Genomic DNA, 18265 nt, shown 5'->3' with positions numbered 1-18265 from the left:
CATGCACTGGTCAGTGTGCAATTTGTACTAGTACACACTAGCCTGTACATCAAAAGATAAAGTCCACATTTCCAATTTGGATTCATGACCAGTCCAGTGAGTTAGAAACCCCAAAACAAACCAAGTATCACAACAATGAGGTAGAGGGTTGTACAAATCGAATGACAACTTCTGTGCCGCACGAAAAAACAACAATCAAATAAGAATTCTCGCTCAAGAGGATGAATCATTTTGCCTTTATTACTGACATGAGGCGGCTTGATGAGATTTTAACTTGATAACCACAAACAAAACTGAGAGCTGCGGCTTTAAAAGGGAGCTGCTCTTGAGTCGCATTTGTATTGAAAACCCGTAATATAAGCCTGCTGGCGGTTAGAGCTGGTGATGAAATCCAACCATTTACTGTTATGACAGAAAGTAAATTAGAGTGTGCTTCAGGATATGAGGGAAAAACCCAAGAGTATGTAATTAAAAAGTTACGAATTTAAATATTGAGAGAAAGGAGCTACATAAATGACCTCTTCTCTAATAAAATGAGTGATTAAAGTATCAGACCCCAGGAAATGGAAGGGGAGAAGGACGTGCCCATTGAAATGACTAGAAATCCTATTTGGAGCGCAAAACTATGAGAGTGTTTTTCACAGCACTTTCACTGTAAAACGGAAGATGTAGATATTGTATATCAAGGGATCCTTTCAAATTGTTACAATGCCATGGACTAAAGCCTATCTGTTGACGCAAAGGACTATGTTGGCAAATCCTTCGTTTTGAGCCGAGTCCAGGATGACATCTGCTTATGAATCATCTAGATTGAGTGGCACGGATATAGAATATACTGTATGGGCCTTGACTTGAGGATAACGCAATATGATAAACACAGATATTCTACAATATTTGAGAATCGATCTGAAAACCTATACCGTCAGACATTTATATGACTATCAAAATCAGATCTCAGTCATAGCCCTTTTCTGAGACTCCAATAAAATGTTCTATAGCACCACTGTGTTTTTGAGGTAACGTACAAGTCCAATTGTAATATGTCAGAGACATCAGGTAGGTCCCCTTCTCTCCACGACACAGGCCTTATTATTGGCACTGACCCATAAAATATCAACCAGCCTGTGAGTGAGTGAGCTCAGCAAAAATATGTAATTTTAAGAATGTGACTCCTCACCCCTGCCTGACCCCACAGCGGCACATTTGGAATGGGGGATTGGGGGAAGGAGGGTTTAAATTGGAATGGAGAGATGGAAGGGATGGCCCAGATCAACCTTTCTCTTTCTGTCTTTCTATTTCTTGTCTTTCTCTCTGTATCTTCTGTCTCACTCGTCTCTCACTCGTCTCTCACTCGTCTCTCTCTCTCGTCTCTCTCTCTCTCTCTCTCTCTGTCCCTATTCCACCGAGTGACTGCAAAGGAATCCCCTCCACTCTAACTCACTAGATGTTACCTTCAGAAGACCTGCATGTCTAGTCAGCCAGAGCTTTGCTCAGAGTATATACCCTTCACCATGGCACTGATGCATTCTGAGTTCCTCGTACAGTAGCCACCTTTTTCTCAGTTGACATAGCAGCCTATCTGATAGCAACCTTTCCAGTCATTTTTAAAGGTTTTATTTCTTTCTAGGACCATTTAAGGAGCGAATTGACACCCAGTAATTCACAGCAGGAGAGCGTAACAATGTGTTGAATTTTGAACTATGATACATTTCAGTTGGGAAAGTATACAGTTCATAGAAAAGTGTGACATGAGAACATTACTGCTACAAGAGAGACTCATCAATGCAAATGCCCAGAAAATACTGTATGTGTAAGGGCCAACACCGGACAGGAGAAGCAGGTACGGGGAGTCAGACATTTTTTCGGGAACAGACAAGGAAACAAGACAGGAACAGCGTCGGAACATGGGTAACACGGACATGAGACAATTAATGCAGCAGCCGGGAACTGACAAATATAGGGAAGGTAATAAAGAGACTGAAAGACTAAAACTAGCAGAGATGACATTCCCTAGAAGATACGTAGATTAGAAGATACATTGATACATTGTTACATTGAGAATGTTGTGTTACGTTTGCTAAGTGTTGTGTTTTCGCAACCTCTCTACAAGATACTGGTCCTGTTGAGTTGAAGTTAAGTCAAGAATTTGGTGTGAGAAGAATTTAAGTTTCCGAGAAGATATGTTAATTTGAACAGTCAAAAGCTAAGAGTTACGTTTCCGTCTAGCTACTGTATATTAAATGTGTTGTGTTTTCGCAGCCTCTGTATGTACGATATGCTGGTCCTGTTGAGTTGGATTGGAGTCAGGGATATGATGTGTGAAGTTGTATACATGCAGACAGGCTCATCTCTAAGAGGTTTCAGCATCTGGCATCCAGGCATCTGAAGGCTGTAATTTTACCTCAGATTGCTCTACTGCAGTAGCACAGCTGAAGACATATCAAACTGCTGTGTTTCTATACCTGCTTACCTATTTGCTAAGACTGAATAATTATTGAGCTATAAACTGCTCAACCGCCAAGGGATGATACTCAGAATACTTAGATGAAGAGAGGAGATCTGAGAGCAGATCTGAATAATTAGTTGCAAGAAATAAAATATTATTGTTAGGGCACACGGTAAACAGTCTGGCTTAATTTCACTCCTATCCCTAAGCCTCCAATTGAGATATGGGACCACTCCTTTGAATATTATTCACAGGAATTACTGATATGCTTCCATAGTTTAAGGTCAGGGTGTTCATTAAAATTGGCAGGCTGACTTTGAGATACTTGAAGGCGTTGGCGGGTGACTTGACCTTTATTGAAAAGTCAGCATCTGTCCTGCCATTTGGGCCGACCTCATGGACACTGTGGTATACATAGACTAACGGTCTCTCCGGCCCCAAAATCTTCTTAGCAGAGCTGTGATCTCAATTAACAAGTAATATGGACAGAGAGGAACAGAGCAAAACAAATGTAGAGACTGCAAAGTTTATGGCTGCGAACATTTGTTGATTCTTGGGTATGAACTATCACGTTCTGGATGTTTTCTGACTAGTATTTAGATTGATCTCTCTCTAACTGCGTTCTCACAGTGGAGGGATATGACTAGGCTGAATGAATGCCAGGGCACATCTCAGAGGCTTTGGGATGTCAATGTTCTCCTAACACCCAGGACTATTTACTCCTCTTAATGACTACACCTGACTTCAATGACTTTAAATGCTGAGAAAACACCTGGCTTATTTATCCTTTTTCCTGCCCTGTAACTCATTTTGAAGAGCTTCACTGTTGGATGATGTATTTTGTTAGATTTTGAAATATCTATTTTCTAATTCATTTTGGATTATTTTTGGAAACTGACTCGCAGAAACAGACTTTTCTCTGCTCTGTAACTAATTAAAAGGTGCTTTGAGATTGAACAATGTCTTAGGTTAGATACTGGATATCTATTTTGTAAGATTTTGTTATAATTATTTCCTGAAAATTGTGTCACTTTGATTTCCCAGCAACTGACTCATACTGTGACATTCAACAGTACTGGACCATTTAAAGGACATTGCTAATCTTCGCAGATATTCAAAGAGTAAACCAGCTTGCTTTCTCTAGCCTCAAGGAAAAACCATCTTTGGTTTACTGACCCCTGCCTGCCTTGACCTGTCTATTGCCTGCCCCCGTTGGATTATTATACCATTGTTTAATGGTTGAATTCAAGAAGTTTAATCTGCCTATCAATCATTGTTTTTGAAACCAGTGGACAGCCAGTGAAAAATGCACTCTTGCAACAGCTGCATAGTGCAGATCCAAGCCTATGAAATAAAAGTGGGGCTTTTATTGCTCAATCTAATTCACGCTGATAAAAAAATCCATAGGACTAATGGACACATGCTCATAATTGCACATTTTTGGTAGAATTAAAGGGGCAATCTGTAGTTGCTACATCCATGTTTGGACTTATAAATAATTTAAGTCCAAAAATGGATGTAGCAACTACAGATTGTGTGACAGTTATCCATTGATTCTTGAATAATATAACTTAAATGCCTCATGAGCTTAGTTCAACTGTCACACTCCATGAGAACCCAAATACAGTTGAAGTCAGCAGTTTACATACACTTACATTGGAGTCATTAAAACTTGTTTTTCAACTACCCCACAAATTTCGTATTGACAAATTATAGTTTTGGCAAGGCGGTTAGGACATCTACTTTGTGAATGATACAAGTCATTTTTCCAACAATATTTTACAGACATTATTTCACTTATAATTCACTGTATCACAATTCCAGTTGGTCAGAAGTTGACGGTGCCTTTAATCAGCTTGGAAAATTCCAGAAAATAATGTCATGGCTTTAGAAGCTTCTGATAGGCTAATTGACATCATTTGAGTCAATTGGAGGTGTACCTGTGGATGTATTTCGCAGCGATCATACCACTCAGGAAGGAGAAGCATTCTGTCTCCTAGAGATTGATGTACTTTGGTATGAAAAGTGCAAATCAATCCCAGAACAACAGCAAAGGACCTTGTGAAGATGCTGGAGGAAGCAGGTACAAAATTATCTATTTCCACAGTAAAACACATCGTATATCGACATAACCTGAAAGGCTGCTCAGCAAGGAAGAAGCCACTGCTCCAAAACCGCCATAAAAAGCCAGACTACGGTTTGCAACTGCACATGGTCTGATGACACAAAAATAGAACTGAGCATCGTTATGTTTGGAGGAAAAAGGGGGAGGCTTGCAAGCCGAAGAACACCATCCCAACCGTGAAGCACGGGGCTGTAATGATCGTCCAAAGGATTAGACCAAGTTGCAGCGTGGTGTGTTCATCTTTATTTTAAATCGGAACACTTAAACAAAATAATAAACAAATACAAACGACCGTCACGTCTTGCAAGCTAATAACGAGCAGTACAAAAATAAGATCCCACTAACACAGGTGGAAAAAGGCTGCCTAAGTATGGCTTCCAATCAGAGACAACGATAGACACCTGCCTCTGATTGGAAACCATACCCGGCCCAAAACATAGAAAATAAAACATAGAATGCCCACCCCACACCCTGACCTAACCACATACAGAAACAAACCCTCTCTCTCAGGTCAGGGCGTAACAGGGGGTGGCAGCATCATGTTGCGGGGGTGCTTTGCTGCAGGAGCGACTGGTGCATTTCACTAAATAGATGGCATTATGAGGGAGGAAAATTATGTTCATATTTTGAAGGAACATCTCAAGACATCAGTCAGGAAGTTAAAGTTTGGTCGCAAATGGGTCTTCCAAATGGACAATGACCCCAAGCATACTTCCAAAGGTGTGGCAAAATGGCTTAAGGACAACAAAGTCAAGGTATTGGAGTGGCCATCACAAAGCCCTGACCTCAATCCTATAGAAAATTTGTGGGCAGAACTGAAAAAGTGTGTGTAAGCAAGGAGGCCTACAAACCTGACTCAGTTACACCAGCTCTGTCATGAGGAATGGGACAAAATTCTGCCAAATTATTGTGGGAAGCTTGTGGAAGGCTACCCGAAACGTTTGACCCAAGTTAAACAATTTAAAGGCAATGCTACCAAATACTAATTGAGTTTATGTAAACTTCTGACCCACTGGGAATGTGATGAAAGAAATAAAAGCTGAAATAAATCATTCTCTCTACTATTATTCTGACATTTCACATTCTTCAAATAAGGTGGTGATCCTAACTGACCTAAGACAGGGTATTTGAACTAGGATTAGGTGTCAGGAATTGTGAAAAACTGATTTTAAATGTGTTTGGCTAAGGTGTATGTAAACTTCCGACTTCAACTGTATATGAAAAACAATTCTCATTTAGAAGGCTAACATCACGTTTCATCTTCTCACAAATAGTTTCATATTTAATCATATAATTTCCACAACATTTAGATGTAAATCTGGTGACTGGGAAATATACAAATTCAGAGATACAGTTCAATTTTTATGCGATTTTTCTCGTAAAATAGCGATAATATTCCGACCGGGAAACCCTGTTTTCATTCAAAGACTCAAAGTTGAAAATGGAGACGTCTCGTGCACGCGCGCACCGGTCTCATTGTTCTCAGATCGACCACTTACCAAATGCGCTACTATTTTTCAGCCAGTAACTGCAGAGTCATGATTCAACGTTCTGGCGCCTTCTGAGAGCCTATGGGAGCCATAGAAAATGTCACGTTACAGCAGAGATCCTTTGTTTTGGATAGAGATAACAAAGAAGGCCAAGAAATGGTCAGAGAGGGCGCTTCCTGTTTGGAATCTTCTCAGGTTTTGGCCTGCCAAATGAGTTCTGTTATACTCACAGACACTATTCAAACAGTTTTAGAAACTTTAGGGTGTTTTCTATCCAAATCAAACAATTATATGCATATTCTAGTTGCTAGGGAAGGAGTCGTAACCAGATTAAATCGGGTACGTTTTTTATCCGGCCGTGCAAATACTGCCCCCTATCCCCAACAGGTTAATGAGATCCCAAAACAACAATTGATCTGACATAATTGTTCTTTCAGTACCCACGGACTATTACAACTGTTTGGATTACAGAAGTATTGTTTCATTATTCAACCTTTTGATGTTAGCGTTTTGGCGGGAGGAATCTCCTTGTAGAAGTAGGGTGTTGTAGAGCAGACCCACTGTAAGCTGATCCTTCAGATCTTCACAGGAGAGTCATAACATTACTGACTTTGGGTAATCCAAAAGTTACGTTACTGATTAGATTTTTGGACAGGTAACTAGTAACTGTAACGGATTACATTTAGAAAGTAACCTACCCATCCCTGAATAGTGTGTTTTGTTGCTGGCAATCTAAACAAGCCCAATTACTGGAGTCTGTACTGGAGTCAAACATGGTGCAGTAGTGTGTGTAAATTAGGGTAGTCTGTTCATTGTTTCTTTCTCTCTCTCTCTCTCTCTCTCTCTCTCTCTCTCTCTCTCTCTCTTTCTCTCCACCACCACGTCCTAATTAAAATCATCAGTTCATCTCTCCTTCCCCATCTCTCCTTCCCTCTCTTTCCCTTGTCATCAGCCTGACTCACTCAACAGGAGAGTGATCTACACACGTCACAGTCTAACTATCTGGGTCCCACAAACACACGCAGGAGCCGCATCACTATAATCTCACAAGAATCATTTAACTTTCACACAGCAAATTGCCTGAAAGGACCACAAGCTCTTACTGTGTCACTACTACAGTCACCACTAGCAAAACAACAAGAAAAAATGGCAGCAAAAGTAATGAATGAAGAAAACCTGTGCGATACTAAAATATCTTGATGGTTGTTATGCTCATAGCTTCCCATTGACTCAAAGGGGACTTGTATACCTCTCCTTTTGTCAGTGTATTTTTAATGCACTTTGTGTTGTTACTCTGTGTTGTTTTGTGCTAGTCTCCCTGGGAAGGTGTAAGGGGGACAGAGGTACATCCAAGGTACATCACGTTAAACATGCAGTCAGTTTACACAAGAGTAGAGACCAGCCATCATTCACCTGGGGCACCCTGCCCAATGCTCAGTAGTGCAATTCTGCTTTCTATGCAGCAGTCTTGTACAAAGCAGTGAGGGAGAGAGAAATAGAAAAGGGATTTGGCGAGAGAAAGATGGAGGAGAGAGAGTAGAAAAGAGAAAGAAAGTGAAGAGAGACTGCACTATTGTTCCTATGATGAATCTGAATATGTGTCAGGGGAGGGAGGGACAGAGAGGGAGACAGAGAGGGGGAGCTGAAGGAAGGCTACTGTCTTACCTCCACAAGGTGCTCTCTGTAACACTCCCCAGGTGAAAATCATAAAGTTTGGTCAGAATCAGGATCACCTGGAAACAAAAGACATAACATGTGTTATAAGTATGTAATAAGCCATGTAATAGCACAAACCTATTAAACAGCATTTGACATGCTTCTAAGTACAGTAATGGAACATTTTGACTTTCCGTCTCTGGTTCCGCGCTCGCGCGTTATGCCTTTGGATAAGTGATCTGTACGCACGAACAAAACGAAGGTATTTGTACATAAATATGGATTATTTCGAACAAAAACAACATTTCTTGTGGAAGTAGCAGTCCTGGGAGTGCATTCTGACGAAGATCAGCAAAGGTAAGAGAATATACTGCTCAAAAAAATGAAGGGAACACTTAAACAACACAATGTAACTCCAAGTCAATCACACTTCTGTGAAATCAAACTGTCCACTTAGGAAGCAACACTGATTGACAATAAATTTCACATGCTGTTATGCAAATGGAATAGACAACAGGTGGAAATTATAGGCAATTAGCAAGACATCCCCCAATAAAGGAGTGGTTCTGCAGGTGGTAATCACAGACCACTTCTCAGTTCCTATGCTTCCTGGCTGATGTTTTGGTCATTTTTTAATGCTGGCGGTGCTTTCACTCTAGTGGTAGCATGCGACGGAGTCTACAACCCACACAAGTGGCTCAGGTAGTGCAGCTCATCCAGGATGGCACATCAATGCGAGCTGTGGCAAGAAGGTTTGCTGTGTCTGTCAGCGTAGTGTCCAGAGCATGGAGGCGCTACCAGGTGACAGGCCAGTACATCAGGAGACGTGGAGGAGGCCGTAGGAGGGCAACAACCCAGCAGCAGGACCGCTACCCCCGCCTTTGTGCAAGGAGGAGCAGGAGGAGCACTGCCAGAGCCCTCAAAATGGCCTCCAGCAGGCCACAAATGTGCATGTGTCTGCTCAAACGGTCAGAAACAGACTCCATGAGGGTGGTATGAGGGCCCGACGTCCACAGGTGGGGGTTGTCCTTACAGCCCAACACCGTGCAGGACGTTTGGCATTTGCCAGAGAACACCAAGGTTGGCAAATTCGCCACTGGCGCCCTGTGCTCTTCACAGATGAAAGCAGGTTCACACTGAGCACATGTGACAGACGTGACAGTCTGGAGACACCGTGGAGAACGTTCTGCTGCCTGCAACATCCTCCAGCATGACCGGTTTGGCGGTGGGTCAGTCATGGTGTGGGGTGGCATTTCTTTGGGGGGCCGCACAGCCCTCCATGTGCTCGCCAGAGGTAGCCTGACTGCCATTAGGTACCGAGATGAGATCCTCAGACCCCTTGTGGGACCATATGCTGGTGCGGTTGGCCCTGGGTTCCTCCTAATGCAAGACAATGCTAGACCTCATGTGACTGGAGTATGTCAGCAGTTCCTGCAAGAGGAAGGCATTGATGCTATGGACTGGCCCGCCCGTTCCCCAGACCTGAATCCAATTGAGCACATCTGGGACATCATGTCTCGCTCCATCCACCAATGCCACGTTGCACCACAGACTGTCCAGGAGTTGGTTTAGTCCAGGTCTGGGAGGAGATCCCTCAGGAGACCATCCGCCACCTCATTAGGAGCATGTCCAGGCGTTGTAGGGAGGTCATACAGGCACATGGAGGCCACACACACTACTGAGCCTCATTTTGACTTGTTTTAAGGACATTACATCAAAGTTGGATCAGCCTGTAGTGTGGTTTTCCACTTTCATTTTGAGTGTGACTCCAAATCCAGACCTCCATGGGTTGATAAATTGGATTTCCATTGATTATTTTTGTGTGATTTTGTTGTCAGCACATTCAACTATGTAAAGAAAAAAGTATTTAATAAGATTATTTCATTCATTCAGATCTAGGATGTGTTATTTTAGTGTTCCCTTTATCTTTTTGAGCAGTGTATTTCTAATACTAATTCTGAGTTTAGGTTGCCCCGAACTTGGCGGGTGTCTGTATAGCTCTATGTGATGGCTGAGCTATGTACTCAGAATATTGAAAAATGTGCTTTCTCCGTAAAGCTATTTTAAAATCTGACAAAGCGGTTGCATCCAGGAGTGGGCTATCTATAATTCTTAAAATAATTGTTATATATTTTGTCAACGTTTATGATGAGTATTTTTGTAAATTGATGTGCACATTCACCTGGAGTTTTGGTGGGAATACATTTTCTGAACATCACGCGCCAATGTTGTTTTTGGATATAAATATGAACTTTATCGATCAAAACATACATGTATTGTGTAACATAATGTCCTAGGAGTGTCATCCGAGGAAGATCGTCAAAGGTTAGTGCTTCATTTAGCTGTGTTTTGGGTTTTATTGACACATGCCCTTGCTTGGAAAATGGCTGTGTGATTATTTTTGTCTATGTACACTCCTAACAAAATCTAATGATTTGCTTTCGCTGTGAAGCCTTTTTGAAATTGGACAATGTGGTTACATCAAGGAGAAGTGTATCTTTAAAATGGTGTAAAATAGTTGTATGTTTGAGAAAGTTGAATTATGACATTTTGTTGTTTTTGAATTTGACGCCCTGATATTTCACTGGCTGTGTCCTGCAGGTGGGATGCTAGCGTCTCAAGAAGCCCATAGAAGTTAAGAATACCACAGGTTATTCTCTCAGAAGACATGAGAGACTGGGCAAATGTATTTTATATTCTCTTATAAGAACACCAACCTACGTATTCCATAAAAACCCATCAAAACCAGCATGAACAACAACAACAGGTGTTTGTCGATACATTGGCATGTTATGAATGTCCCTTTGGCTCCGTCCCCAACACAACACTAGTCAAGGGGCACTATGCCAGCCTGTATGTCCACTTTGAATCCTCTCTCTCTTGTTCCCTCAGTGCTGCCAGGCTTGGCCCCTGACAAGCATGATCCTGCAGTCAGTCCCTCTGTTCCCATAGCTTTGGTCTGAGCGGTGTAAAGAGCGGGAAAGAGAGAGAGGAGGGAAGGGGGTCTTTGATAACACACTGAACAAGGTGACAGGGGAATCACAGACCAAGATGGCCACCCATATTCTAGAGACTCAGTTGTCAGATTTGATATCAAAACAGAGGACCAGAGAACTCAGTGTATTTTTGACTCGGTGAAGCCTGAAGTGACATCTATCACTGAATCCAAAGTCCCCAACTCCTCCCTAGGCTGTCCTGTAGGAAATGTTAAACTTGTAGTGTATTTCATGTTTAAAAAGGCTTATGAAGTTTGTAATTTCCACTTTGAAATGTAGGAAATATTTATAATCCACATAATAATTTACATTCCCCTGTGCTGCAGGATTATTTTCCTGCTTTATCAAACTGCCTCAAATTAAGATCCTACACCTGTACTGTAGGTCCAAGCAGTACGGCAAGAAATCCCCCCAGCCTATTAGAAGGCAAATTGTTAAAAAGTTATTTCCATTCTGCTTATACCTACCCAGTTATCTTAGATCTACAGGAGAGTCTAGTGGTTAGAAAGGGCTAAGGGATTGATTTGGAATTCATGCTCCTATGCTCCTCTGTGTGGTAGGCTACTGATGCAGCCTGGGCACATATGGCATCTGTGGAGGAGACAAACAAAGAGTAATACTGGGAAGACAACACTGTCTTTATATAAATGCCACAACAGCCAGATTTTCACAGCGTTATTAACGATTTACATTACCACCTCTGGGTTGCGTCATTAATTCCGAGGTTGACGCCGGAATTTGTTAAATACAAGAACATGGAACAGAATGATTCAAACCTTCATTATTTACCATTTTCATGGCACAGATGACTTGAAAGTGCACACGGGGAAGAGGTTTTACATAATAAATGCTATTTTCACAGCAGTCACTTTCTTATCTTACGCTACAAACGAAATGGAATCTGGCTTTTTATTTATTTGCATACTTGTCACTTGTTAGCATTCCCCTCTTTGCACCAAGCATATGCTTCCTTAAAACCTCTCTGGGATATGTAGGACGCTAGCGTCCCACCTCGACAACAGCCAGTGAAATTGCAGGGAGCCAAATTCAAAACAACAGAAATCTCATAATTAAAATTCCTCAAACATACAAGTATTATACACTATTTTAAAGATAACTTCTTGTTAATCCAACCACAGTGTCTGATTTAAAAAAGGCTTTACGGCGAAAGCATACCATATGATTATGTTAGGTTAGCGCCTAGTCACAAAAAACATACAGCCATTTTCCAGCCAAAGAGAGGAGTCACAAAAAGCAGAAATAGAGATAAAATGAATCACTAACCTTTGATGATCTTCATCAGATGGCACTCATAGGACTTCATGTTACACAATACATGTATGTTTTGTTCGATAAAGTTCACATTTATATCCAAAAATCTCAGTTTACATTGGCGCGTTATGTTCAGTAATGTTTTGCCTCCAAAACATCCAGTGATTTTGCAGGGAGCCACATCAATTTACAGAAATACTCATCATAAACATTGATATAAGTGTTTTACATAGAATTAAAGATACACTGCTCCTTAATGCAACCGCTGTGTCAGATTTCAAAATAGCTTTACGGCAAAAGCACACCATGCGATAATCTGAGTACAGCGCTCAGCCACCAAAACAAGCCATATAGATACCCGCCATGTTGTGGAGTCAACACAAGTCAGAAATAGAATTATAAATATTTCCTTACCTTTGATGATCTTCATCGGAATGCACTCCCGGGAATCCCAGTTCCACAATAAATGTTTGTTTTGTTTCGATAAAGTCCATATTTATGTCCAAATACCTCCTTTTTGTTCACACGTTCAGTTCACTATTCCAGACGAAAAGTCTAAAAAGTTGCATTACAGTTTGTAGAAACATGTCAAACGATGTATAGAATCAATCTTTTGGATGTTTTTATCATAAATCTTCAATAATATTCCAACCGGACAACCGGACAAGTCTTTAGAAATGAAAAGGAACTCAACTTGCTCTCACGGCCGCACGCGTGACTTTTCTCATGGCATTTTGCCAGACACTTGTTTCAAACAGCCCTTATTCTCACCCCATTCACAGTAGAAGCATGAAACAACATTATAAAGACTGTTGACATCTAGTGGAAGCCTTAGGAAGTACAATATGACCCCACAGACACTGTATATTGGATAGGCAATCACTTGAAAAACTACAAATCTCAGATTTCCCACTTCCTGGTTGGATTTTTTCTCAGATTTTTGCCTGCCATATGAGTTCTGTTATACTTACAGACATCATTCAAACAGTTTCAGAGTGTTTTCTATCCAAATCTACTAATTATATGCATATTCTAGCTTTTGGGCCTGAGTAGCAAGCAGTTTTCTCTGGGCACCTTATTCATCCAAGCTACTCAATACTGCCCCCAGATCCCAAAGAAGTTAAAGAAAAACGGCAAGCCTGACTTGAGTCACTTCACCGTAAGGTGATTCGCTAGCTGTCTCTCTTCGTCTTGCCTGACTACATTTAGAAATATACATCAGGAAAATGGAACTCAAGAAGGAGAAAGGATTAAAGCCAACACCAGTTGTTAGACTTGACATCCGTGGTTCATGTGCATAGGCTCCAGGCTTGGCCTCACTAGTCTGGCTGGCCCTTAAGAGTCCCAAGGACTGGCCTGGACCTCACTGGGGAGCCACTGATGGTTCTCTCTGAGAGATGGTGCCACCACCCCGGGGCCCCACTCCTCCTCCTTAGAATGTGAGAAGATGTTTTGGGCTAGGCAAGATTACACTGCCAGAGAGGGCAATGTAGATAGAGAAGAAGATGAACATAGAAGAAGAAAATTGGTTTCATGCCATGCTTGTAAAATGCAAAGCAAAGCTGAGTTTTTTTTGGAGTGTTGGTAGTTTGTGTGTGTGTGCTCTTGCATGCTCTTGCTTATGAGTATGTATGTGCGTGTAGAGGTTCCTGCAGGGGTCTGATGTTGTCAGACAAGCTTGCTCTCCTCTGCCATGGGGTGGCACCGCACAGACAGGGAGCAGTCCCCCTCCATGACAGCATGAATTGAAAATTCACATCGAATAACTGGGGCACCCCCTGAAATCCCAGAGAATACCTTTGTCCTGCCAGCTTGTATCATTGTCATGAAAATCTTAATCATGTCTCTGAAAATGCCTTGGTCGCCCAAAAACAAACGGAATACAAACGGTGAAAGCATTAAATGTGGGGCGGTTGCAAAAAATACTGAACTTTCAGCAAGTCTTTGTAACATATTGTCAAGTTTACTTATATAATGCTGATCTTTGTTGGTCCTGTTAAGTCGACTGACAATGGATTCAATGCAATACGCATGCACAAACTGTAAACAACTAAGTTTCACTAGGCGGCCATTTTTCAAGTACATTCTCCCCTCTTTGAAAACCCCAATTTACCTGCAATGCATGGAAGAAAATGTCAGCTTGTTGCCTCGCAATTAACCAACTGTGGTGAAAACATTTTATTAGCGTAACTAAATGTCCCATGTCCACAAAGACCCAATTTAAAGTGGCCAAACACAATTTTGAATGCTGATTTTGCTCTGTGGCACGCTAATGATAGGTCACTAATGACTTTGAGAAAACAGTTAATCTCTCCTCCAAGCCAATCAGTAGTTTAATTGTATTAGCCTCGTGAATTGCTGGTGTCTATTGCCGGGGTCAGTGCTATGCGGCCGGTAACAAGGACACTAAATGAAACATGCTTTTCAGTAGTGAATACTGAATGAGTATCTAGTCCCTCAGGAGTGTTGAATCAGTGTGGAGTGGCGGAAACGCCTGGCTAATAAAAAGAACACTTCAGAATGTCTGTGTCATTGTGGATAACTGGCGCAGCATTGCGACCACAGTGTTGCATCGTGGTTGCAATAACCATACAGTAGCGGCGTTATGGAACATGGCACATGTCAAAGAATAATCATTAAAACATAAATGTACTGTGAGGAACCTACAGTAGTTGACCATTTGCTGATTATCAATTTCTTTTCTTGAGACACCTGTATAGGTTCATCTTAATGAGACCTTTTCCTGTTTACACAATGATTCTTCTCATTCAAAGACTTCTATATCTATTCTACTTGATTGCACACTTAGAATTTAGCTACAGTGCCTTCAGAAAGTTTTCATACCCCTTGACTTATTCCACATTTTTGTTTTGTTACAGCCTGAATTCAAAATGCATTGAATATATGTTTTCTTAGCCATCTACACACAATACCCCATAATGACAAAGTGATGTCACGTCTACTCCCGCTCCTCCCCTCCGGCGTTCGACATCACCTCTATATTAACCACTGGTCCTGGCATCTATCATTACGCACACCTGCACTCCATCATGAGGCACACTTGGACTCCATTACCTCACTACCTTAGGTTATTTCCCCAGTCAGTATTGTTTATGTGTTTATGTGTAGACGCCACTGCTATATTGTCTCGTTCCATGTTTGTTGTTTTATTAAAAACTTACCACCTGCACCTGCTTCTCGACTCTCAGCGTCTTCGTTACAGAATACTGACTCAAACGATGGAAGCAGCAGAAAAACAGTATCGGTCTACGAGCAGGCATTGCCATCAACTAGCGGAGGATATTCTACAACCAGTCGACCCAGGGAGCAAGCACAACAGCCCATTCAGCAACCCGCTCAGGTCAGTGATTCTTGTTTGTCCCGCTAAGATACAAATGCCATGGCTTCCTACCTCAGTGCTCCCTCTACTTTGCGCACCAGATGGGAGCCCCCACAACCGAGATGTACAAGGTTGCCACTGTTATTTCTCTGCTGACTGGGAGGGCGTTGGAATGGGCCACGGCCATCTGGAAGAGAGGAGAGGAGGAGCTAGGGGTTCATGGCTCTGTTCAAATGTATCTTCGATCATCCAAAGGAGGGCAGAGACGGAGGTGAGTGCCTACTCCAATTACGGCAGGAGGATCAGATGGCTGCCGTGTACGCGCTCACCTTCCGGACAGTAAAAGCACCCAGCAGATGGAATGAGCCGGCGCTTCGTAAGCTATTATGAAGAGGTCTGCACGAGGAGGTCCAGACGGACCTGGCCTGTCGAGATGACAACCTCTGCTTGGGCACACCTCTCCATGGACCTCTCAATGGCCATACATCTGGATAACCTACTTTGGGAGCGTCGGTACTCTCATCGCTTCTCTCCTTCCCTCAGTGAATACTCTGGATCAGAGCCTGAAACCATGGAGGTAGGGGGTCACACGCATCCCCGCGGCAGAGCGACGCAGACAGAGGCAGATGGGGCTATTGTGGTCAAGGAGGGCACCAGCTCCAGCGGTGTCCATTACTTTCCAACCTGGGATCCATGAGAGCAGAGGGACGGTCACATGATCTTCCACCTGCTGGGGCAGGAGTGAGAATTCCCTCTTCATCACTTTCTGCTAAACTCTTTTTGGTGTCCATCACACTAGTTGACTGTCCCTCATGTACTGTGTCCACAGCTTTACTGGATTCCGGTGCCAAGGGGAACTTTATTGACCAGACCCTTGCCTCCTCTCTTAACATTATCTTATACCGCTCTCCTCTCCTTTCCCGGTTCAAGCCCTTGATAATCGGCCACTAGGATCCGGAACCATCACAACCCAACCCAACCACTCACCCTCACCGTGGAGTCCATTCATCAGGAGAACATCCCCTTCTTCATCACCAGTGCACAAGATCATCCTTGGCCTCCCTTGGCTTCAATGCCATAACCCCACCATCTCATGGTTGAGGATGAGAATCACAGACTGGTCACCCGAATGCCGGAGGACCTGCTTCCCCATACCCTGTGGTTCCACATCGGTTGAGAATCCTGTGGTTGCTCTTCAGCCCAACATCCTGGAGGTATATCAGGACCTGCAGGAGGTATTTTCCAAGACCCGCACTACCTGTCTTCCTCCTCATCGCCTTGGGACTGTGCCATCAACCTGTTTGCAGGTTCTGCACCCCCGCACAGACGCATCTACCCTCTGTCGGTGGATGAGACCCAGGCCATGGACGAGTACATCCAAGAGGCACGCCAACAAGGTTTTATCAGCACGTCCACTTCTCTTCTTTGTGGCCAAGAAGGATGGAGGTTGCGTCCATGTATTAATTACAGAGGACTCAATGAAATCACCACTAAGTACCGGCAGCCATCGAACAGCTCTGCAGAGCCCGGTTCTTTACCAAACTGGACCTGCGGAGTGCACACAATCTCATCCACATCCGGGAGGAGGATGAATGGAAGATGGCTTTTAACACGATGTCTGAGTACTTGGTGATACCATTTGGATTAGCCAATGCTCAGTCAGTGTTCCAGGCTTTCCTTAACGAGGTGTTCAGTGATATGCTCGGACGCCAGATGGTCGTGTATATCGATGACATCCTGGTCTACACGGCTACCCTGGAGGATCACATCGCTAACGTTCGAGCAGTCCTGGAACACCTCCTGGCTAACCACCTGTTTGTCAAGGCTGAGAAGTGCCAGTTTCATCAGAAGGCTATCTCCTTCCTAGGCTGTCAAATTAGCCCAAAGGGAGTGAGGATGGATGTCAAGAAGGTAGATGCGGTCAGGTCATGGCCAGTCCAAACCACCATAAAAGGGGTTACAACGGTTTTTGGGGTTTGCCAACTTTTACCGCCGTTTCATCAGGAACTGCAGCTCCATCGCCGCTCCTCTCACCTCTCTCCTCAAGGTTGGTCCCCGTAGGTTGGTGTGGAGTCCAGCAGCCGACGAGGCCTTCCGTCTACTCAATGGACGTTTCACCTCCAGATCTCACGATATCCTTTGGGGTGGAAGTGGATGCTTCAGAGGTGGGCGTGGGGGCAGTTCTGTCTCAACAATAGGGTAATCCACAGAAATTGTGTCCGTGTGCATATTACTGGAAGAAATTGTCCCCTGCAGAGAGGAATTACGACGTCGGTGATCGAGAGCTGCTGGCGGTGAAGTTGGCATTAGAGGAGTAGAGACACTGGCTGGAGGGCGACAAGGACCCATTCGTCATCCTCACGGACCATCGGAACCTGGAGTACCAATGGACAGCGAGGAGGCTGAATCCACGCCAAGCAAGGTGGGCCCTTTTCTTCACAAGATTTGACTTCAAGCTGACCTATCGCCAAGGTTCAAAGTACACCAAGGCCGATGCCCTGTCCAGTCTCTACAATTCGGGAGAGGGTCCAGAATGTACCTATAATCCCATCTTCACAAGTCAGAGCCCCTGTGGTCTGGGACGTAGATGTAGACATCCGCCAGGCTCTGGAGAGGGAGCCCAGAACCAAAAGCTGTCCTCCTGAGTGCATATACATTGCAAAGGGGATAAGGGATTGGCTGCTGACCTGGGCACACACAGCTGTCGTCGCTGGACATCCAGGTATTTATCGCACTACCCAATCTATCTCTGAAAAATACTGGTGTCCCACCTTGGCGCAGGGTGTCAGGCGGGTGGTTACGGTGTTGCAAACAGGGACAGATAAATAGGGTGAGTAACATTTCTTGGAAACATTTTTTTTTCTTTTAGGGGACTGCCATCTGACGTTAACATCCAAACCTATGTGGGCTAGATGGAAACTAGACTTTAAAGCAAAAACC

General features: G+C 43.3%; 1 protein-coding gene across 1 annotated transcript in view; it reads right to left on the bottom strand.

Annotated features, from left to right (window-relative positions):
* LOC106564691 (VPS10 domain-containing receptor SorCS3) overlaps positions 1-18265 on the bottom strand; it is a 251017-nt gene that overhangs the window by 110564 nt on the left and 122188 nt on the right. Inside the window, exon 2 of the mRNA XM_014130944.2 lies at positions 7727-7794. Within this exon, the coding sequence (XP_013986419.1) occupies positions 7727-7794 (68 nt within the window). The remainder of the gene's footprint in view (positions 1-7726; positions 7795-18265) is intronic.

The sequence above is a fragment of the Salmo salar genome, chromosome 12 (assembly GCF_965601325.2).
Source record: "Salmo salar chromosome 12, fSalSal1, whole genome shotgun sequence".
NCBI lineage: Eukaryota > Metazoa > Chordata > Actinopteri > Salmoniformes > Salmonidae > Salmo > Salmo salar.
The sequence above is the reverse complement of the archived record's forward strand: the minus strand, read 5'-3'. Positions and strand labels throughout refer to the sequence as shown.